Consider the following 22046-nt stretch of genomic DNA (forward strand, 5'->3'; position numbering starts at 1 on the left):
GCCCTACGTCCAACCGTCACTCCTCAACCCATCCCCTGAACTATCTCCCCAACCTCCAACCCTCTCTCGCACTCTCCTCCGTCCTTCCCAATCCCCTCCTCCTCCGTCCCATCCCGCTTCCCCTCAAACCCCGCAAACAGCACCCCCTCCGGCGAACTCAGCCCCGTCGGTGGCGGCTCCGCCTCCCCACCCGCCGTCATCCCGGGTAGGCGGCCGAGCGTCCACACCCAGTTGCGTTCGCGCTTGCGGCGCCCCGCGACGGGGGTGGTGGGGTAGGAGGGGGCCGGGGGGGAGGTGTCGGCGGCTGCAGGGGTCGGGGCAGCGGGTTGGAGAGATGGTAGATTGGGGGTGGAAGTTTGGAGAGGGAGTTGGACGGCGGGAGGGAAGGGGCAGGAGGGGGTGGTCGTGGAGGTGTTGAGGGAGAGGGATGGGAGGGGCCGGCGGGTTGTTGAGGGGGTGGAGGTGGTGAGGGCGAGGGTGGGACGGGTTGCCTGGGTCGTGGAGGTGTTGAGAGCGAGCGTCGGACGAGTTGTCGGGGTCGTGGAGGTGTTAAGGCCGAGCGTCGGACGGGTTATCGGAGCCGTAGAGGTGTTGATCGTATGTGGGATGCTGATTGGCTGAGGCACTGCATCACCCGCGGCATCCACCTCTCCCTCCGTGGTGCCGCCCATAGTACTGTCTATTTGCGTCTCTGAGCCGCCAAACGACTCCGTGGAAACCGTCAGCTCCACCTCCATCTCCGGCGCGTACAGCGAGAAATGCGACAGCGTATACACCACGTTCTCCACCGCCTCCTCAATTGGAGTGCGGAACGTCACGCACTTCCGCCCCGTCCCCTCCCCCTCGTTCACCACATCCTGCGTCCCCGGGCTCTGCTCCGGCGATATCGGCGCGCTAACCAACAACCCCGCGCGCTTTTGGCCGCGGAACGGCGAGTTGACGAGGATGGAGCGTAGGCCGGGGGCGACGACGTATGGGGAGTGATCGGAGGCGGTGGAGAAGGTGGATGCGGTGGAGGGAGTGGAGGTGAGGGAGGGGGTGGAGAGGGGGGTGGGGGTGGAGGGGCTGGTGAGGGAGAGGGCGGTGGCGTGGAATTTTTCGGCGAGGTGGGCCGGGTCGATGCGGAGGTGGGTGGGAGAGGGGAGGATGGGGTGCGGGGATTTGGCGGAGAGGAGGGGGGAGGTGGGTGCGGTTACGTAGGCGGAGATGGGGGTGGTGGTGGAGGGGGAGAGGAAGGGGGAGGTGGAAGGGTGGATGGGTGGGGAAAGGGCATGGATGGAGAGGTTGGGTCGGTTGGGTCGACGGCGGGGAGGAGAGGTGTTTATTGAAAGGGTCGGTTTTCTATTGAACTCTCCAGTGGTGATTGTGGTGGGTTGGTCGTCGATGTCGTTTTCGCTTTCCTCTTCTTTGATAACATCCCTACTATGCCGTTCGTATGCATTGCGATAGGTGTTTTGGACGGTGGGTGAAATGGCCGACAAAGTTTCCAACCTTAGACTCGCCCCTTTGCCGAACGACCTCGAGTGCGTCGTGACGATCGAGAGATGCGGTTTCTCGCGACGTCTTGGTCGTTCCCGCGGACTCATCGCCAGAGCCGGATACGGGTAGTCTCCGGCACAGTCACGTTGAGGCAAACCTGCCAAACTCGGCGGCATTGACAATGCGGTCGCCATGGCTCGTTGCTCCGCTTCGAGTTCCACTGCCCCAGCGGCGTTCATGTCAGAATCGCGTGTGGGAACCGGGGGGTTTTGAACTGGAATCTGAAGTCGAGCGAGCTGGGGTCGAGGTCGACATGGTGACTTTGTCTGAGACTCGGTGGGCTGCGAGTAAACCAACATATCCGAAAATAGACGCGCCGTTGAGGCAAGCGGCGCTTGATTTGGAGTCCGTGACAAATCCCGTCGCTAGGGTCCGATCCGCCAACACGGTCTGGTTGAGCTGAAACCACAGGCTAGACCAAACCGATCCGGGAGATTCGTGGTCAGAAGCCTCCCGAAGGTGACACGAAAACTGGCGGGAGGGGGCCAATTGTCCCGAGTTAGGATCTCAGGATACTGGAAGGCATGTATTATATCGGCAAAAGATGCGAGATGAAGTGCTTAGAAGGTGTCAGCCTGGGTCAGGACTAAGGAGGGGATCCGGTGATAGTCGAGGCCAGTCGAGGGTCGATAATCTGAAGGATCTCGTATTCCACGGTTGGCTCGGGATAAGCTCGTATGGCCGCCAAGATGACAGTCCACGATCACAGCAAGCCGTGCAAGAAAAGCATGGCCATGAAGTGCCGTCAAGTGCCGGGATCAAAGCAAGGACAACGCCTGCTGTGGCGATCAGACAACGTGAGGCTCCGCTAAGGCGTATGAACAAGGCCGGATGGGGTATGGGAAGCCTGATGTGCAACCCAGGCTGGGGTGGTAGGATCGTCGCAATAGTGAATTGAAGGACTGTCGCAAGCAGGGTCAAAGATGATCAAAATGGACGGAGAAAGCAGGAGCTATAAGGCGACCCGCTTCACCTTGGGCATGGAGATCGACTAAGGGTCATAAATCAGGAACCGATGGGTGGAATACAAGGATGAGGAAGTTATTAGCGACTAAATAACGAGACAGCGGGCACATCAGTGGGGATTGGGGGAGAGGTCCCTTTGCGTGATTGATTCAATCATCCAGAAGGAATGAGGAGGGACTGGGAAGATACTGGGCAAGTATAATTAAGTATCATTTACCAACCAGCAGCGGTTCGACGTCTTGGCTAGGAAGAGATTCGCTGAGATCGGCCACTGACATGGTGAGAACTGGAAGGTTGCAATTGAGGAGGCGAGGGTTCTTGGAGATACTTCAGGCATTCCTAGCCTTCAGGAGGGACATTAGGTGGATCGGGGAAATGGTGGATGAACTAGGTACCCAGTAAAGAGGAACGTCTGGAGTAAACGATACGTCCGCTGGAGACTTTCCGTAGACTTTGTTTCGAGAGAGTGAGAGAGGGAGACGAAGATGGTGGAGACAGATCAGATGTGACCTAGGAGAATTGTAGCCGCCTGGAATATCAGGCCATCGGACCAATCAGCGGTTCAGGAGGCCGGAGTTGGGTCGGAGACATTCCCTGGCCGGTTTTAGGTGCAGAAGAGTGCAGAAATTATTTTTAATGTTTCTTAAATTGGATTTGGCCGGGGCCCTCCCTGTTCTCGAAGTTAGCACACAGTCTTACTCCTCCGTTCCACACTTCCACAAGGAGTGTCCACCATTTGCCCGGTTAGCACAAATGCTCGCTTTCTGCTTGAGTTACATGCGAAGGGCTTGGGAAGTTAGGACTGGGAACTTGGATTTGGACTTGGAGTCTAGACAAGTGGCGACTGATCTCCTTTATTAATTCTATTGCCGTCATCCCAAGAGTGAAGAGTCCATCATCCATCAGTCATCATGTTGCCAAGTTACTCGAATCCGTGCTCGCTTCAAAGAAACGACTCAATTCATTATTCAATGGTTCCGTTGAATACGCACACCTATCACATTCGCCACATTGCCGCCCATACATGTCCCACTGCTCTAGGTTCAAGACGCAAGTTTGCTCAGTTTTGCCTCTGATATGCGTCGGAGTAAGACGCTGTGATACCACCACATTAGCATATCCAAACGTCTCGACCATTTCAACCGTTGGGAAACCAGTTTCTGGATCAAGAAACGTGGCCTTGGAGTGCAGTCCGTTCCAATACCCGAACAGTGAACAGGAGGTCAACTGCCGGTCGGGTGAAATGTCGGGATGAGACGTAAATGCATCGCCACAGTTTTCGTTTCTTGAGTCTGTCTCCACGGCTGATGTGCACTGCTGATGACCCGAAGATGATCTGAAAGCACCACTAACCACGCCTACTTCCTGTCAGTTCCGTTCGGATGACAACTTGGAGTCTAGGCCCGAATGGAACTCAACAAGTACAAATAAGGTAGGATGATAGGGAAAAGAGTTTGAATGTGTCCCAAACCATTTATGCCTCACGCAGGACGACTTGTGTTTCATGGCGCATCGTGGTTCCAAGACTCGGAAATTCATCCCTATTCAAAGGGGGCAAAGGGAAATGACGGCGTCCCGCGTCCTACTCCATCACGTCTACTCAAAATGCGAGCTTAATCGTTTACCGGTCCTAAAGCTGCGGCAAGATTCCCGTACCATTCTGACAAGACTGCGAAGGACTTCGATTGCAATAGTACACGTCCAATTTGAGACAGAGACTGTAGAGACCACGCCACCTCCAACAGCTCGCGAATATCACAGCCAATTTTGAATCTTGAAGCTAGGCATCATGAGATCCCGAGCCGGCATGGAAGCCCTCGGACCGACATGCCACCACAGGATCTGGACACCCTCCTTATTCAGGAGCCGCCAGGAACAGCGTACTCATATTTGCCTTAAAACCCTCCACAGGCTTGTGTCAGCGTGCGTTGCGCGTCCCTACTTAAACAAGGTTTCTTCGGTCAGATTTCGGCGGGACGCGCTACGCACGCTGACACCAAGCCTGTGGAGGATTTGAGGCAAACGAGACACACGTCAACTGCCGCCTTTGGGGACCATATCAACCCACTCGCACAGAAGACGGAATTAGAAAACGCAACTCCTCGACCAAGCGGATACGCGACATAGTAAATCTTGAAGCAAGGGTCATCGTAATCCCAAGCCAAGCATGTGTAAATTCGCCTGCCGACGGTCCTGTAGTTTAGGGGTCCCCTGTCCAACCACCTCCTCTTCTCCAGCCTTTCGCATGCCCATCACCACGGCGCTGGAGACGTTGTTATCCACCCGGTAACCCCTCTGGTTCTTCCCTCTTGCTAATGCTGTCGACCGGGGAAATGGTTGAGAGCGGCACGAGCTGTGGTTGGATTCAGTCGTTGGGGCTGTGAACAAGCCAGTCAACCTCCAGAACCGGGAGATTTCGCTCGGGTGTGTCAAGGATAGGACGTCGAGTTCTTCTGGGTGGGTAGGCCTATATATTAGCCGGCATGGATATCGTTCCGAGTGGAAAGGGCTGCGATAGCCGATACCGATGATTCGTTCGGCAGATCAGCCCGCGTCTCGTTCTATCAGAGAGAACTCGAATAGCTGAACAGAAGGCATCCTATCCTTCTCAGTACTTGCAGAAACCCGGAGATGATTTCCGGGAGTTCAGATCAGCAACAGCCCCCTGGTAATGCAATTCAATACTAGGAGGTAGTCAAGTCTTCTAACGAGCCTTATTCAACGGCAAAACGGAGTCACTGCTAGCATCCGAACGTCCAGTTTGTGATCCAGGTAATCCACGCATAGAAATCATCGGGTGCCCTGCGACATGGTGAGCAGTTGATACCTCGAAACGCTGGAAAGGAAGTCATTCGTACGTCCTGCCTGCTTGTCCAAATCCTCATAACCGGGCTCCATCCATTGCGACTGTGTTCCCTTCCTCCGGGACTCCCACCCAAAGTCGAACTCGACCTCCGTGGGCTCATCGTCATAGGTTTTGAGAGCTCGCACGTTCGGTCCGTTACGTGAAAAGACGTCTCGGAACGATTGGTTCACTGGGGTTGTCTTTCGGTTGGCGGTGCTGGGATTTTGGCTTCGGCTCTTGCCGTTAATCCAGGATTTGAGTGATGTGGGGATGGTTTTGACCAAGATGTGGTTCATGGCCGGCATGGATGCGCTGATGGCGCCAAACCCGAGTTCGATCACGGCGCCGATTTGGAAGCCGATGCCATTCCCTGTGTGGATGTCAGCGCTTCTGTTCCCACACGCGATTGTATATCGCTAGTGCAGCCAATCCCTTGGACCCGAATTATAGGTAGAGTACCTGATCAAAAGATTAGGTAGCAGGGACAGACTGAGACCGACTTACAAGATGGATCCCACGAGTGAAACACTGGATAAACATAGATCGTCTTCACAACCGCACCGGCGCAGGCGACGCCGCCAAAAGCGAAGACCCAGGTAACGCCGATGCGTGTCCAAAGCGGAAGTTGGAGAGACCATACGGTGTGGATAGGCAAAACCAGTAGCCACACGTCCGTAGCGAGATATATAACGGTTAAGACGAATATCTCCAATGCCAGATTGATCGACTTAAATCCAGCCAGTCGAACGTCCATGTCCCAGGCAGCCGAGATGGGCTTGCATGCGAAGACAAAGGCGAAGACTTGGATGATAAGCTCCAAGATGAGGAACACGACAGTACTGTGCAGAAGTATTCGCTTGGTCATGGACGCCACGCCCATCAGTCGGTATAGGAATGCCGTGATGGAAAGCCGAATCAGGAAAATAGCGTGGAAATAGAGCATCACCCCTATGAATTCTAACTTCAATATGAGGAGTCATGGTCAGTACGGTCCTCTTAGGGTTTGACGGGGACTTCCCACAAATTGCAGCATTTTAATCTGGTCATAAGAGACATCAAAGACATGCTGTCCGGATCCACCTTTTTTTATCAGCAAAACCATAACGATGATTGTTCCCAGAGATAAGATCTAGTTGACAAGCCCCGTTAGTCGTATGGGAACCGGACACCGTACCACAACAACGTACCTGGCCAGGAATAATCAGCCAGTCATCCCATCCAAACATCATCCCCTTCACTCGCTTTCGAATCCATAGTCGGAGAAACACAACGATGGTGCTAATGGCAGCGAGGCAGTAGCAGAGCACCTCAAGAGGGCGAGATTTATTCGGTGGAACATAGTTGGGATCGAGCAACCCAGGGAGGGTGAAGTTCTTGGGGTAATCGGGAAAGGTCGCCCCATACTCGAGCAGTGCGATCAGCTTATCGGGGTCTTCCTCAAGCAGCAGTTGCAAACTCATTCTCTCAGTGATTGCCGAACGTCGCGGTCTTGCGTGTAGCCGAGAGGACCATCTAAGATGAAGCGGTTCTGAAGTGTTGAGAAGTTGAGACCGGCAAAAGAGGACAGACCCTTGGGATATTATATCGGCATCTTCGGCTCCTCGAGTCAGGAACAGCTGATGCGCAATGAGTAGCAATGCCCTGCAGGGCAACATCTCGAATTGGGACAGTTTGGTGCACTTCCCCAGACGACTAGTACTGGCCCTGGTCACGAATGGGCTGGCACCCCCCCTGTTTCTTGTACATACATATCAACTCAACCTCCATTATGGCGCAGGCTAGGGGTGGGTGCCAGCCCGTTCGTGACCAGGGCCTGTACTCCGTATGTACATAGTACACTAGTATTTCCCCAGTCAAACTCTAGTGATGCTGTGATGAAATTTCTGGGCACCAATCGTCGTCTGTCCTTCTGCTGTTCTGCATTAGAAAAAGTATACCGTAGTTTCTCGGTTTAGTTCCTGGTTAGTGTAGTGATTAGTGGCGTAGGGGGGATTTCATAGTTGGATCCAGAATGCCTCATTGAATGGTCTAAATGAGAAAGGATCTTCGCTAACCGGATCTCGCCCCGGCGAACCTACTTTTATGTATAGAGAATTCGGGATATGGGTATGGGGTTCTGCCTTCTCAGTTCTCACTTTTAGGGGGAATAGACTTTCTACCTAGTTAGTACTTAGCTTAACTTAGTAGTAGTTAGCGTATGCAAGAGTTAAACAATGGACTTACTACGTAGAAAATAATCTAGACTTTTAAGCCTTAACTCTGGATTCTAGATTGAGTGGCGGGACAGTCAGAACTCAGAAGACCTTTCGACTTTCAGCCTTCAGGCTTCACCCTTATGTCACTGACGTGCAGATTGTTCTCCTCCATTGGAACGAACGTCGGGACTCGGGCCATCTCAAGAGCCAAGCGTTTCGCCAGAGGTGCAAATTATCAGCGAGCCTCTCCAAGGAAATGCCTGTCGTAATACGGATTACGGAGTACTGCGCGCAGATATTGATGTTGTGGTCATTGGGCCTTGAGTCTTGTCATCTTGTGAGTCCATCTTGTGTAGAAAGGATCCCCAGTTCTTTGACCTCGGGTTTGCGGGGTTTCACAAACGCGTCACGCGGTTAGCGTCCGTCGCCATACAGCGAGTATTATGGGCAGATTTGGCAATTCACAGTTGGCACATTTAACTGGAATCCTTGTCAAGGTGGAGAGTGGAGAGTGGAGAAACTGGAGATAGACTTTTCTGGGTCGCGTTCTCTCTTTTGCTGTAATTACTGTGACCACCGATCAGGTTTCGTCTTTTCGATGACTTGCAGGAGACGAGGACTTGTCACCCCAGTTCCTGACACTGACTTGTCAGGCCGTCCCATGCGTGAGGCGACCGTTCGCTCAAACATTGCAATTCATACAGACCAGATTACCGCCAGTCTTGGAGGTGTCAGGCCCGAGTGTCCGTATCCTCGTGGTCGAGGATATACTGGAGGGTTGTGTTTAAAATCCCGGTGATGATCCGGTTGAGGGTTTCCAGCCCTGATGGACTGTTCACAGTTCCTTTGGTACCATACTACCATTCTTGTTCTCATCCTTCGTCAGTTTTTCCAGTCATATTATTGATCGTCAACCACCGAGTCTCAAAATCAATAGGTCTACCAATGCCTGAAGCACTCGATTCACGAGCAACAAGTCGTAAAGATGAGACGAATGCTCCCCTGATATTAGGTATTGATATGGTCATACTCAACAATGGACCGATGTTTCAGTTTCAGATACTGTAATCTCGTCCGAGGCAACGAAATAATCACTCGACTGAAGAGGCACGGTATTAGTGCTCAGCCAATACGATGGGCTCTGCAATTTATATACCACTTCCTATTCTCCATCATATTGTTCTTACACAAACTGCTGTTTTTGGAGGCAAATTTAGTAACACACAACGTTCCTCCGCATTATATTTGATAACTACGGTATTGACTATCCACAGAAGAAGTATGCCCATCTTCGTACACCTAAGAACGAGAAGCTCAAATTTCAACTCCAAAATTCGAGGAGAGGTTGGAGGTGCTGGAGCCACGTTCGGGCGATCAATTCCGTGCTCAGATATATCTCGGTGAACACGTTCAGGTACTGTGCTAACTGCCGGTGCCCTAAGTTACAGGGCTAGAGTTATCCATGAGACAGTGAAACCCCTCCCTTATATCGAGGATACTATGGGTGATTTTCGGTAGGATGAAAGGAATTTAGTGCTACAGCCATGTATCGGTGGAGTCGTGGAGAGGTCGGAATATCTGTATGTGTTACTAGACTTGCGGATTCTCAAAGGAGACGGAATTCTGGGACGTGAACGGAAAGTCTAGGATTGTCATGTTTATATTAAAGTCGCGGCATCCGATGTAAACAGCCGATAGACCACTGAATAGGCAAACGATTTTTCTGCGTCATTGTTGCAGCATCACAATCCAATCAACGTACGATACTCCATCCATACATCGATGGCACTGCGGTAAGTAGTTGAATATATCACCCGTCCCAGAATCGTCTAGCCACAACCCTAAAAGTCCAACACTGTTTCACCTCTCCTCTCTCGCCGCCCTCTGCACAACCTTTATACACTCCCCCACCACATCCCCACCCTCCCTCCACCTCCTCAACACCACCCCACCACCCCTCTCTCTTAACGTCTGCTCCGCCCTCGCCCACCTCACCCGCCACAGCTGCTCCCGCTTATTTCCCTGCTGCGCCTCTTGCCCGCTCCTCCCATCCCCCATGCTGGATATCGGTGTGTTGCCACCGGGACTGCGAGAGTCGCCGCCGCCGCCTTGAGCGTAGTTCCAGGCGCCGGCGACCCGGTTGCTGGCGTAGTTGGCAGCGGCGGCGGGGTAGGCGGTGATGGCGCGGCGGGGGGGCAGGGCGGGTGGGGACGGGTTATGCGTGGGTGAGGGATCGTGGGGGATCGTGGGGTTGCTGGTGGAGGAATGGACGGAGAGGGTGGAGGATGAAGAATGGGGAGGTGGTGCGGGCGGGGTGCGAGAGCCGGTGGTGCTGTGGGGTGGGCCGGATGGGTATAGCGAAGGGATGTGGTTGTAGGTGGTGGTAAGTTTTTGTTTGGCGAGGGAGACGTAGCTTTGGTTGTCTGGGTGGGATTGTTCGGGAGGGGTGGGACGGGGTTGTTTGGGAGGTGCGGGCTTGGAAGGAGATTTGGAAACGGATAGTTTGGTGGGTGGTGGGGTCTTTCCAGTGCTAGATAGTCGTCGAGGCTTCGGTGGCGGTGGAGGGAGTGGCTTTCGTGGAAAAAATTCCTGAGCGGGAGATGGGGTGGTCTCATGCGTGACTGAAGCGCCACGGAGTTTGGTAGGTTTCGCTGGAGGCTTTGGAGGCGGTGCCCTTCCATTCCGCTTCCCTTGATCCGTGGGAGAGAGTTCCCATAGTAAATCCGCGGTATTGGCCCTATGGAGACCACCCGGTGAGGACCTGTGCTGCGCTTCATTTGGATCGGGATCGCTTAAGTCGATCAGATCTCCAATATTACGCACTTGAGTTGATTGTGGAGCACCTGGAGCACTTGGTCTTCGAGGTAGCGCATTGGGCGAAGCCGCTTCGTCCTCGACGTCTTTCAGCGACGCTTGAATAGCGGCTCTCAAATGCGGGTCATCGTCCTCGGCAGCGTTGGAAGAAGCCAACCAGCTATTTCTAGATCCCGAATTTGGTTTCCCAGTGCTGCTGGTGGGATTGTTCACCGAAGGATCGAAGAATCCGCGGGACGTTGTCGTCGTGATATCTCGAATAAAGATAGCGAGCACCCTCCCGGGGTTCTCGAGCACAAAATCCGTATACACCTCGAGATCCGCCTCCCCGCTATCTCCAACCAGAATAAACCGACGCTCAGGGAAGTCCTGCGCGATCCGGTCCAACGAGCTCTTCTTCCTTTCCGCCACCGGCTCGAAGATCCCCTGAAGCATGCCGCTGTACCGCTTCAGATGGAACGAGCCGGGCGGCAGCCCGGCGTTCGCGAAGAAGCTCTCGAGGACCGGGAAGAGCTGCCAGGGGGAGTTGGAGACATAGTGGAACTTGACGCCCATGTCGAAGAGGCGGTCGTACCATTCGCGGACGCCCTTGATGGTAAGGTCGCAGAGGTCGCGGATGAACGCGTTGCGGAAGATCTCCCGGGCGCCGGAGTTGATGGCGGTGTGCTTGATGGTGTCGTCGATGTCGCTGATGAGACTGACGCCGTGAGGCTCGATGACGCGGATTCCGGTCGTGGCGGAGAGGTTCTCGCCGGCTAAGATGCGCACGTGGGTCGGAATGAAGTCAAGAGCTGCTCTCAGCGCGAAATGTCCGGCAGCGTCGGTGTACACGGTCCGTTGTCTTGATACGTCGTCGTTGTAGAAGAACGCCGAAACGGGTAGGTTCTGCATCGGGTTCGCCATGAATGGATTCAACCGCGCCATCAGGTTCTCGTTCGCAATCGCCAACTCCTCCTTGCTCATCTGCGCCGGCTGATTCCACGCCTCACGCTTCTGCACCGCGTTGACATTCTCCCTGCTCTCCTCCCGCGGCGACTCCGTCCCTCCATGCTTCTTGATCTCCGGCCGTCTTGCGCTCTCGCTATACTCTCCCCGGTCCGCGCGCTTCGCCTCCTCCTCTCCTTTCTTCATGATCGCATTCGCCTCCTGCCGCACGATCTCCTCGTCCGTCCGCGCCCCCCTCCCCGGGCTCGGCCCTCTGCTCCTCGCACCCTCCTGCCCCTCGGGCGTCGGCGCCTGCAACCCGACCAGCTGCCTCGCCAACCCAACGAACAGCCTCTGCTTCCGCGTCAACGGTCCCCGCTGCGGCGAGTAGATCCATCCGCGCACATCGACGTCCACCACCGCGTTGTTATCCTCATACTGATCCCACCTCTGTCTCCAAAACTCCTCCTGCGGATCACCCTCCCCCTTCCCACTCTCCCTCTCCTGCTTCTCCACCCCTCCCCCCTCCTCCCGCTTCTCCCTCCCCCTTACATGCCTCCGCGCATAACTCGGAAATACCACCATTCTCTCCCCCGCCCTTGCCACCACCGCCCCATGCCCCGGATGCCCCCCCTCTACCCCGTCCTCCATCCCCCCCTCCCCATTCCACCCCCCGCCGTAGCTGCTCTGATACGTCTGCCGCAGCTCGTTCGCCGCGCGCAAATACCCTGCGATCTTCCGCCGTCGTGCGCCTGGCTCCCGCCCCTCGCTGCGCAGCGTCGAGAGGTTCCAGCGCGCGTCACCGGGCGGGGGGCTGGGGTCGGTTGGGTTCATATTTTCGGTGTGCGGCCGGCCATAGCGGGGCGGGCGGAGAGTCTGGCGGTGTTGGTGAAAGGTATCGGCGTGGTGTTTTAGGAGGTCGAGGGCGCGTGCGTGGGTGCGGAGGGACGGGCGGATGCGGGTGCGGAGGCGCGATTGCGCGAGGGATTGGCGGTAGAGGAGGTAGCGGTAGATGCGGGATTGGGCGCGGCGGGTGAGGGAGGGGAGGTATTCGTGGCGGAGGTGGGTGAGGGTGTTGGTAGTGCGTGGGAAGAGGCGGCGGAAGGCGGTGGTTACTGTGGGTGGTGGGCGGCGTGGTGGTGCCAGTTTGTTGGGGTGGATGGATGGATGGGAAATACTATGGGATGGTGGATGGGCGTGCGCTTCCGTATCGGTGAGATGAGGCGACGTTAGATATCGGAGGTGTGGTTTTGTGCAACTTATCAAGCTACGAAGGATTCTTGAGAAGTTTGGACGGGAGGTTGAACAGCCGTTGAACAATACAGAGTAATGCCGGTAGACCAGCTAGGGGGCAGCCGACGTCATCTCCAGCCCGAAACCACTGGTATATTTACCAGAAATATTATTCCGCATACGACTCTATTCCAGCATCTATATCCGTGTCAAGAAGAGATTCCCAAGTCCCGAAGATTTCAATCCAATTGTTTTCGGTTGATGATCTGATGGTTCCAATATGCTGTTGTTCTCAAAAGAAGTCGCCGCCATGTATGAAAATCCGGTGCCTGTGTAGGCAGTATAGCGTAACCACCATCTATGGGTATCCCTTTCAAACGCCATCCAGTCCGGTCCGATCAAGTCACTCTATCCAACCCATCACCGTAGTTAAGTCTCTATGACCCATCCTAAGCACCATTACGCCTTTCCAGCTACCCCCAACGCCTCAATCCCTACCCCGCCCCCTGCATCTCCACTCCTCTCCTCACTCCCGCCACTAAATTCACCCTCCGCCTCAATCCCATCCGCCCCCCTATCCTCACTCCCCTTCCGACTTCCCCCACCCCCCGGACTTGGACTCTGCGCCTCCCCAGCCCTCGCCAATCCCGCCGCCAACCTTGCATCGAACTCCTCCATCAGCTCCTTCCCATGCCGATCAAGCAACGCGATCATCGTCCCCTCGTCCAGCACCCGCGCCTTCGACCGCTCGCCCACCGCCCGCATCGTCAGGCTCAGCTCCTTCTCCAGCTCGCGCCCTGCGTCCGGCTTGAGGTTGTCCGACGTGTGGGCAAGCTTGCGCCGGTAGGCCCGGAGCGCGCGGCAGAGGTGCTCGGTGGCGGTAGCCATGCTGGAGGACGGGGTGACGGGGGGAGCGGATAGGGTCTCGGTGCTGCGGGCAGCGCGGGAGCGGACGTCTACGGAAGAACGGCGGGACTTGACCGCGTGGCGCGAGTTCGGACTCGGCGGAGACGGTGAGCGGGCCATGGCGGTTTTGCGGCGGGAGTCGTGGGTGGTCCGGGTGGTAGTGGGGGTGGGGTCGAGTTTCGGGGCTTGCGCGAGGGTGAAGCGCGACGTGCGTTTCTTCAAGCGCGGCGAGCGGTTGCCAACGGGGGTGGTGGATGGTTCGTCCGGGCGGCGTTGGAAGCGGGCCATTTCGCTGTGGGACAGCACGCGGCGGAGGGGCGGGTGGCTGGGGCCCTGTTCTTTCTCGGACTCGACGCCCATGAGGTCCATAGATTTGGAGATCTCGTGGCCGCCGGGGGCGCTGGGGCGGGGTTGGGTGTCCCAGAGAAAGATCGTCCCGTCGAATGCGGTGGTGACGAGCCGCCTTTCTTGCGGTTCGCCTTGGTCGGTACTGGTAGATATCAACGCCAGTCCGGATACGCCCTCCGTATGGCCCCAGTCTCGGGCGACTAAACTCCCTTTTTCAGTGTATACACGGACTGATTTATCCGTGCTAGATACACCAGCGATCATCGGTGTGCCGCTGGGGACGGTGAAGTGGACAATCGATGAGAGCACGACTGGGTCCCCCCCTTCCGAATCATTTGTCTTGAACGACGTTAAGGTATGTCCAGTTTTAAGATCATACCGGTGTAGGTGCCGGTCGATCGTCGCTACGATCAGGACATTGTCCTCAGCTGAACTCAGCGTCATAGATGTAGGGGTTGCCTTCAATGTGACGGTCCTCGATATGAGGTATGCATTCAAGGCCTTGCCATCTTCAACATATGATGCCGACTCCCTGATAACCATAGTGCGGTCGGATGACGCAGAAATAAGGCGAGTGCCGTCTTTCGAGAAATCAATTCCGGTTACAGCGCCAACGTGCTCGTCGAGCGTTTGAACCAGTTCCCAGTTGTCCCCGTTTAGTTTGAAGATTTGGATCGTCCGGTCCCGACTCGCGGTTGCGAGGAAGACCTCGTCACCATCCTGAACTGCGATGTCGGTAATTTCGCTCACGTGTGCTTTGAACGTGAAGACTTCCTTTCCAGAAAAGTCAAGTATTCTGGAACTGTCAGTGCCAACTCGTTGCGCATATATGCCAGCCTTACCGAAGCATTCCCACTTTATCACCAGTTGCTAGTAATCTTTGGGATGGGACCCCCCGGACTACGCACAACTCGTTCACAACCTGATCATCGCGCGTCGTCTGCGGTAGTTCCACCTGGACCTGCCATGCACTAGCACCATCTTCAAGCCATGCGATTGTCGTTCCATTTCCGGACCAGGTGAAGAACTGCGGTTCTCCTTGACTAGTCTTAGTGAAGGACATGATCCCGAGAATCGGTCCGGCATGCCCTGGCAGTCTCCTGGACTGATGGGCTGCACTGGGCCGCGGTGCGTTTTCATGGATCTGAATCGCTCGCTGCGAATCGACAACAACTGTTTTGCTGACAAGTGGTCCCAACGCCACCGCATCCGAATTCGCTTCAATCGTAAGATTAGAATTGGTGATGGTGACAGTCTCGCTACTCATCAGGTCGTCGACTTTGATGCTCTTCCTCATCCTACCCTTCCCAGCGATCTGAAGGAGTCCATCCGAGTCCACCGCCATGGCTTTAATGGAAAAACCAACTTCCACAACGCGAGCAAACTGTTGCTGCCCGCTCGAGTCATCCATTAAGCAAATATCGCCTTTGCCGGTGCCGAGAACCGCCTTGGACGTCCCAATTGGCACGATGGTCGTGAAATTACTGTCTAGGAGCGGACCAAGCAAGCAATTTCTTCCAATTAATGTTTTCTGATTTGGACTAGCCACGCCTTGGCTGTCTCCTGCTCGGAATTTTAACGATTGCTGGACGGTGTCTTCAACCCTCCACACTTTTATGTGTCTCGTCCCGGCTGTCACTAAGGAGTTGCCGATCCAGGCAATGCCATTGATATTGCTGGTGCATCGGTTACTCGCGATGAGATTCGTCGCGCCGTTCCTGCCGATACCCCAAATATAAAGAAAGCCATCATTCGTGAAACCCAGGGTCGCGAGGTATTGGGAGTCGGGACTGAATGCGACGCTTCGTACGCCGAATGAGTGGTCGGGTAGAGAACTAACGGGGGTGTCTGAGGGAGCATCATCGGCGATTGAGAATACGAGGACTCGCGGTCTATAGCCAGCCTAACGCATGTGAGGATATGAATCAAGTAGGGTAACATTAACACATACCTCTCCAACCGCAAGATATCGCCCGTCTGGACTGAACGAAATGCATGTGGCGGTCTTGACCCTTTCACGGGCCGTCCAGGATTTCCCCGCGCTGGGTGAGTCCGTGGCATCTGACAAAGGAGAAAAGAAAGGGGATGATTCGCGATAGGTCGTTCTCGCTCTAGCGTCGCTTGCCACTGGCGTTGAAGGGCCATATACCGATGAAATCGGGTTCAGTGGAACGGCAGTAGGTCTCGCACGGAAGAACCGCTGCTTAATTTGGCCATCGTATTCCACGCTGGCAACCACCGCCGCCGCTCCAGCCGTGAACGCGAAGGTTTGCGATGAAGGGAGGGAGTCTAGCGCATTCGGGGAGTTGGCAGTCGTCCCGATGACCTGCTTGAGGGAAAGGCAGATATCATTCCGGCTTGGTTTCGTCGGAGACCGAACCGGTGTGTGTCTCGCGAACGGAGAATTGGATGGCGTCAACCGCAACCCGAGGGGCGGATTCATGCGCGGAGCAGTGGAAGGCGTAGACATGGCGGACGACTGACTTTGCGCATCCACAAGGTGATGGCGCGGATCTTAAAGGGATGATTAACTTCTAGAGGCTCATCTCAGTCCCCGCGGGTATGAAATATCCCGCCGAAAGCGCCGTTAGCCGGGTGATGGAGGTATGCACCTTCGGCGGAGGGAGTTGTTTGGGGTCGCAAAAGGTGGTAGAGAGAGTCGCACGGAGCTCGGCATTTGGAGATGGTGAGTCAATGCATTTCCCACGATCGCCTCTGGATCCGGACAATGTACCCCGATATATTTCCAGCTTTCAGTGTCGTTGTAAACCGTGAATTGGAGAGCGTGTTAGGGTGACAGTGAAATGCAACTGAAGGGAATAGTACTTGCAGCTTGTCGCTTACAGGGATTCACGTATCGCGTCGATGATTCAGGGGTTGAGGCGTTGGCCGGGGAAAGGGCGAACCACCCCCTGCCACGCGTCCCGAATAGGGAAGGAGCTTGGGCCCGCCCCTTCTGCTTTCACTGTTTTCCACAAAGCTGGGCGACAGGGATTATTATGTTGATCAGGGAATATCGATGCCTCATATCAGATCCTGGTCCGATCCAATCGCCAGGCAACAAAGCTTCAATATCATCGTGAATCTCGATGACCGTACGGAGGTCCATTTCAAAAGCTATTGCTCGCCAAGAAAGGGGCTTGATTATATAAGCCGTTCGAAAGCCGATAGAACGGGCAGTAGAGTGCCTAGCCAACGGGCGGTACTACGCGCGGTAAATCGAATGCCCGGCGCCCTTGCCTCGAATTAGGCTCTATCAGACCTAAATTAAACGCCCAGTTGATAGGCAGTCTAGTGCCCGTGGGCGGTGGCATAGGCTCTCGAAACTGCTTATATAATCACGCCACTTCCTTGGCGAGCAATAACTTTTGAAATGGACCTCCGTACGGAGTAATCAATCAACAATTCGGTTCACTCATTCCATGGTCTATGGATTATAAATAGACTCTCTTTTGTTTTTTATTGTCCTTTAATATTAATCTAGGGAGATCAATTCTCATCACAATATCATTTCCTATCTGTAATGCGTATAACCTATCCAGCTCCACTATTTAACCACGAAAAGCGTTCGTAGTCGGCACATCCGGCAGCGGACAGGAGGGGTGTCTGGAGATACAGCAGGGCGCATACCGGGGTTTATGTAATCGTCTATTGACTGTTAGTATCCCGTTACGGCTGCAAACGGTAAAAATTAGCACTTGGCTACTTAACGGATGCTTACCATGTAAACGTCAGACCATATAAGCGCTTGACTAGGTTAGGCGTTTGGTTATTTTACGGTATGTGTAAATACCGGTTGTTCAACGGTTTGTGAACGGTTTGTTAAGGAATAGTGGGCCCTAGTGGCTGCCAATAGGATCTCCTCAATTTTAATGCCTGACAGCCTGAGGCGCTCAAAATACACATGATTTTCAGCGTCACGTGCCTCATTGCCGATGTTCTCCCAGCCTTGGTCTAACATGCCTTGCCTGGTGCTACCCCCATGCACTCCTCCCATACCAACACGATGCTCCACCAGCCACACCACGAGTTCCATGCCACTAGTTACAGTGGCCAGCAAGCCCCCATTGTTACATAAACTGGATCCTCGAGTCGACATACATCACGGTGCGAGAGGCGTTGTCGAACGTAAGCTGAGCATTGTTCTCTGTAATCGGGACAACGTATAACTGGCGTCCGGTGATCGAGGGGAGGCCGACGAGGGTCTGCTCTTCGCTGAGCTCGAAGAGGGGATAATTAAGGACGCGATCTTGACGTAACGGTTCGAATGGAACGGCGGGAGTAATGAGGAAGAATATGCGGCAGTTATCTAGGGATATTAGCAGTAAACTCGGGCCAAGAGGGAGGCTGCTTACCTTTCAGGGCCTCATGGATAAAGATCTGGTCGATACGACCAAGCATACCACTGTCATACTCTACGTAATGGCCACGGCTTAGAGTGATACGCTGCTCAGATCTCCTATAAGCAGAAGGTCAGCCTGTCTTACCCATTAAATGCCACTGCATAGTACTTACATCTCCCCCTCCCGGCGCGGCTCCCTCCAGACAAACGATACCTTCTTCCACCAACGAAGTCGACGGGTGCCAGGATGGTTGACAGGCATCTTGTAGTCGGCACTATACGACCGGAAAATTTTGGCGCGAAACCCGGCGGAGAACTTAGAGACAGACACTGGGAGCTGGAGTGTCTGCTCTACGTACTTGTTAGGAATCCGACCAAGCACAGACGGTTGACGATGCGTATCGTCCTCCCTGGTAGCCAGGGAGATATCATGGTCTGCGTCCAACTCCCCAGCTCCGGTAGCTCCAGGGACCACTTGGAGCTGAGCGATCGTAGCGTGAGGCATCAGGGAGGTAAACAACTGGGGACAACGTACACGGAGGTTTTGGAACTGGGCACTAAGGGCGGGATGCGTGACCTGGAAACTCCCATGGAGTAAGAAGCGGAGCGTCATGGTAAAGCTCTCAATTTCAAGGAGATCCTTCTCAGGGTGCTTCTTATTCGTCCTAAGGATGTTCTTCTTATAGGATCGATGCTTCAGCTCACCACCAAGAGCATGGACGTTAGAGACGAGTGCATACTGGTCCTGTACCAGTGGGTAGTGAAGGGCAGCATGGACATTGGGGCGACTGATATTGTTCCTGTATCCCGCCGCCTTGTTTTTGGTCGACGCAGCCTCTTTCTTGGTGATGGCTACTGGAGTTGTAGAGGCAGTAATGGTAGACATAGGGGTCTGCGTTGGCTGCGTCGACGAACCTGGCTCAACGGATCCTGTACGAGAACCAACACGAGAGAATGCCCTGGTCTGAATTGCCGCAGCACGAGAGGCCACTTCGCAGAGCCGTTGGAACATAGAGCGAGACGCCGTAATCTCCATATGTAGGGATGCGCGCTCCGCGGTAGTCAGATAGGCGGCGGAGAGGAGAGTATTTACCTTTGCCACTGATGCAACAGCCTTGACCAGAATAGTAACGATATGGTCATTGGTAGGGAGCTTGGGGTTTTCCACAGCGGCCAGCTCAAGGACCTCGGTGCTAAAGACAATATGTGCCTCCTGGAGAAAGGTCGGCTTGATATGCGAGGCACGCAGCCAAAGGCGGAAGAGAACGGGTATAATAACAGACCAGCGAGCGTGCTCTTGGAGCGTATAGGAGCCGATATAAAATAGCGGCGACTGAATGCGGTTCCATCCTGGTGGAAATGGGAACGAGCGTACTTTCTGCGTATATCCAATAGCCGCTTGGGGGGTTAGTACTTGGTCAAGTATAGCCAAGTGTAACAGCTCCGTAATACCACCTGCTTCGGAGTGCGCCATATCACCAGGGCAATCAATATTAATAGGATTGCAAGGGGCCAGCTTCTTCAAGGCAGGGAATTCGACACGCATGCCGTTGGCTCTGGCGAATGCCTCGTGGTGCGTCTTTTGCCAGACCGAATCCATATGCTGGCGTTGACGCATGACTTCGAAATGGTACCGACCACTGTGGACGATATTAAAGTCCAGGTTGCCTCGTCGAGGAGCGTCGATGGTACAGAAACGGCAGTTGAAATTTGCGGTCGGCCCCAGGAACCCTCCATTTAGCTGTTGCTGCGGCATATCACCGATGAATGCAAGGAAGGGAATACATACGAAGTATGTCTTGCCGTTGATATCCATATCAACGCCCCTATCCAGTCTTTGCATCAACTCTAGGGCGTCGACGACGTCGTCAAAGTTGCTACCGTGAGGGCCCAAAGTCAGTGGAAATACATTGGCCGGAATATTCCGCTCGGCTTGGACAAGGCAGGCCAGGAGAAGATAGAAGCCCATAATAGTACGGTGCATGTTACGGAAGAGCCCGAAGCCATCGAGATACCCAAGGATAGGTACAGACAAGATATCCGTCCCCCTAGGCCTATTCCGCTTTGCGAAATTGCTGACGAAATATTCTCGCCCATAGACCTCAAGCTCAAGTTCGCCGCGGATCGGGTGGGTCTTAAAGATAGGCCGGATACCTGTATTCTGGTTATAGACCCGACGTACAATATGCTCGTTTGGAGAGAGGCTGTCTGTTGATCGATCGCTAGGGAGTTGTACAGAGCTCCTGAAGGCATAGTCGAAATAGACAGTAATGTCTGTTAGGCGCTCAATCAATTCTTCGGGGACAACGTCGATAGTATCATCTAGCATAATGAATTCGCGGGAGTGAGGAGGCGGGTCGAGAGTAAGATTTTGGTACGTTGGGCGAGAGAGGAACTGGTTTATTAGCTGAAACCGCTGGACCTTGAGGACAATCGAACCCTCTGGGCTACTATGCTCGCGATATGTGCGGAAATCCCTTCCAAAAGCCACGATTTGGCCAAGATGCGGCTTTTGCGTCATCGTCTGACAGAGACACTGTGTATCGTTGCATTTGAAACGGACGAGATCCGAAGGAAAAACTGGCTCGGTCGTATTTGGATAGTAGCCGTACTGACCAGAAGAGCAACGGATTGACGACGCCCAGGCAATAGATTCCCAGAGCTCTTTAGGCGAGTCGACGAACCTAGCCATCCCAAAGAACATATTTGAGCGTAGCTCGGTGTTCAAGATTGTCCTAAAGAGCTCGAACGGGTTAAAGAAGTAGAGGTTCTCTGCATGCGTTCGTAAACCGGCCTCAGCCTCCCCACGGCGGCCACTCGGGAGCTTGTTAGCACTGAGGGTAATCGGTTTAGAGCGGATTTCGAGGAGGGGCAGTTGTTCGTTCACTTGTTTCTTTATAGTATCAACCCTTTTAGGGAGCTTGCTGATCTCTTTATTGCTAGTAAGGTTCAGAACCTCAACGAGCGCCTTATACTGGGACCGAGGGACACCGTACTGCTGTACCCATGTGCCCATTGCAAGGGCGAAGTCAGTCATTGGCTGGGTGGCAATCCTGCGTGGCAGAGGTAGAGAGGTATCTGAAGGAATGAAATACTTGGAGTTGGCAGCGAAGGGGTGAGGAGCTTCTTGGGTAACTTGACTTGTCTCCGTGTTAGCCACCGTCTGACTACTAATAGTAGCGGTCTCTTCATCGGATTCGATATCGTTAGCAACAGGCGTTAAATCCTCGATATCCTCTGCCGGGAACTGGTATTCAGCAAGTTCACGACGGTCATCCAGGGTAGGCATCGTCTCATTAAGCTCGCTTGCTAGCATGGCCTGCGTACCCCCGAGTATGGCTTCGAAGCTATCAAACCCAAGGTCTTCTTCAGTGGCATCCTATAAGGAGTTTGTACTCTATTAACATAAAACAGGTAAAAGGTGATAGGACCTACTTCGAATAACATTCCCATATCATCCTCGTCGCTATCATCAAGCATTGGACGCTTAGACGATGGCTCTATACTACCAATAGTATCTGATAGTTTAGTATCATCGTCAACTTCCTCCACGAGTTGTCCTGCGAGCTGCTGAGCCTCTTGCTGCGCCCGCGTTATAGCCTCGTACTGAGCTTCTATGTGACGGCGAATGGCAGTGATTCGCCCGGATTGTCGGTATGATTTCACCATAATGGCCGTAATCGATGAGAGGCTGGAATAGAGGAAAATCCGATGTATATAGTAAAGAGTAGAGGTATTAAGCGACCATTAGATCTGATGGGGTGAGGTGATTGACGTTGAATTTCGATATTGTACGGTGCCTAGGTAAGAACGGAAAGTGTGAGTGGCGATGGAAGGTGCGATACGCACAAACGCGTGGACTTCGCGAAATTTACACAATAGAGATTCGATTCTATTCTATAGCGATTCTAGTACCATATGTAGCATAATACAG

General features: G+C 54.0%; 5 protein-coding genes across 5 annotated transcripts; all 5 read right to left on the reverse strand.

The window, feature by feature from the left end:
- Positions 1 to 23: 23 nt before the first annotated feature.
- On the reverse strand, positions 24 to 1838 carry P152DRAFT_452538 (uncharacterized protein; the record flags this gene model as incomplete). Its single annotated transcript, XM_033678302.1, has 1 exon — positions 24 to 1838. One exon carries the CDS (start codon positions 1836 to 1838, stop codon positions 24 to 26), a length of 1815 nt encoding a protein of 604 aa, XP_033530525.1.
- Positions 1839 to 5209: 3371 nt separating this feature from the next.
- P152DRAFT_476982 (uncharacterized protein) lies at positions 5210 to 6810 on the reverse strand (the record flags this gene model as incomplete). Its single annotated transcript, XM_033681555.1, has 5 exons — positions 5210 to 5307; positions 5364 to 5720; positions 5855 to 6311; positions 6372 to 6479; positions 6538 to 6810. The coding sequence occupies 5 exons, from the start codon at positions 6808 to 6810 to the stop codon at positions 5210 to 5212; spliced, it is 1293 nt and encodes a 430-aa protein (XP_033530526.1).
- Positions 6811 to 9405: 2595 nt separating this feature from the next.
- On the reverse strand, positions 9406 to 12117 carry P152DRAFT_404627 (uncharacterized protein; the record flags this gene model as incomplete). The annotated part of the gene is made up of 2 exons (XM_033676771.1): positions 9406 to 9586; positions 9758 to 12117. The coding sequence occupies 2 exons, from the start codon at positions 12115 to 12117 to the stop codon at positions 9406 to 9408; spliced, it is 2541 nt and encodes an 846-aa protein (XP_033530527.1).
- Positions 12118 to 12975: 858 nt separating this feature from the next.
- P152DRAFT_443065 (WD40 repeat-like protein) lies at positions 12976 to 16558 on the reverse strand (the record flags this gene model as incomplete). The annotated part of the gene is made up of 3 exons (XM_033677767.1): positions 15722 to 16558; positions 14613 to 15673; positions 12976 to 14566 (listed from the first exon to the last, which is right to left on the reverse strand). The coding sequence occupies exons 1-3, from the start codon at positions 16238 to 16240 to the stop codon at positions 12976 to 12978; spliced, it is 3171 nt and encodes a 1056-aa protein (XP_033530528.1). The 5' UTR covers positions 16241 to 16558.
- A 1427-nt stretch (positions 16559 to 17985) lies between these two features.
- On the reverse strand, positions 17986 to 20557 carry P152DRAFT_462125 (uncharacterized protein). Its single transcript, XM_033680275.1, has 3 exons — positions 20212 to 20557; positions 18316 to 20137; positions 17986 to 18242 (listed from the first exon to the last, which is right to left on the reverse strand). Exons 2-3 carry the CDS (start codon positions 20094 to 20096, stop codon positions 18230 to 18232), a joined length of 1794 nt encoding a protein of 597 aa, XP_033530529.1. The 5' UTR covers positions 20097 to 20137; positions 20212 to 20557; the 3' UTR covers positions 17986 to 18229.
- Positions 20558 to 22046: the final 1489 nt, after the last annotated feature.

This window comes from Eremomyces bilateralis, assembly GCF_010015585.1.
Source record: "Eremomyces bilateralis CBS 781.70 unplaced genomic scaffold P152scaffold_30, whole genome shotgun sequence".
Lineage (NCBI taxonomy): Eukaryota > Fungi > Ascomycota > Dothideomycetes > Eremomycetales > Eremomycetaceae > Eremomyces > Eremomyces bilateralis.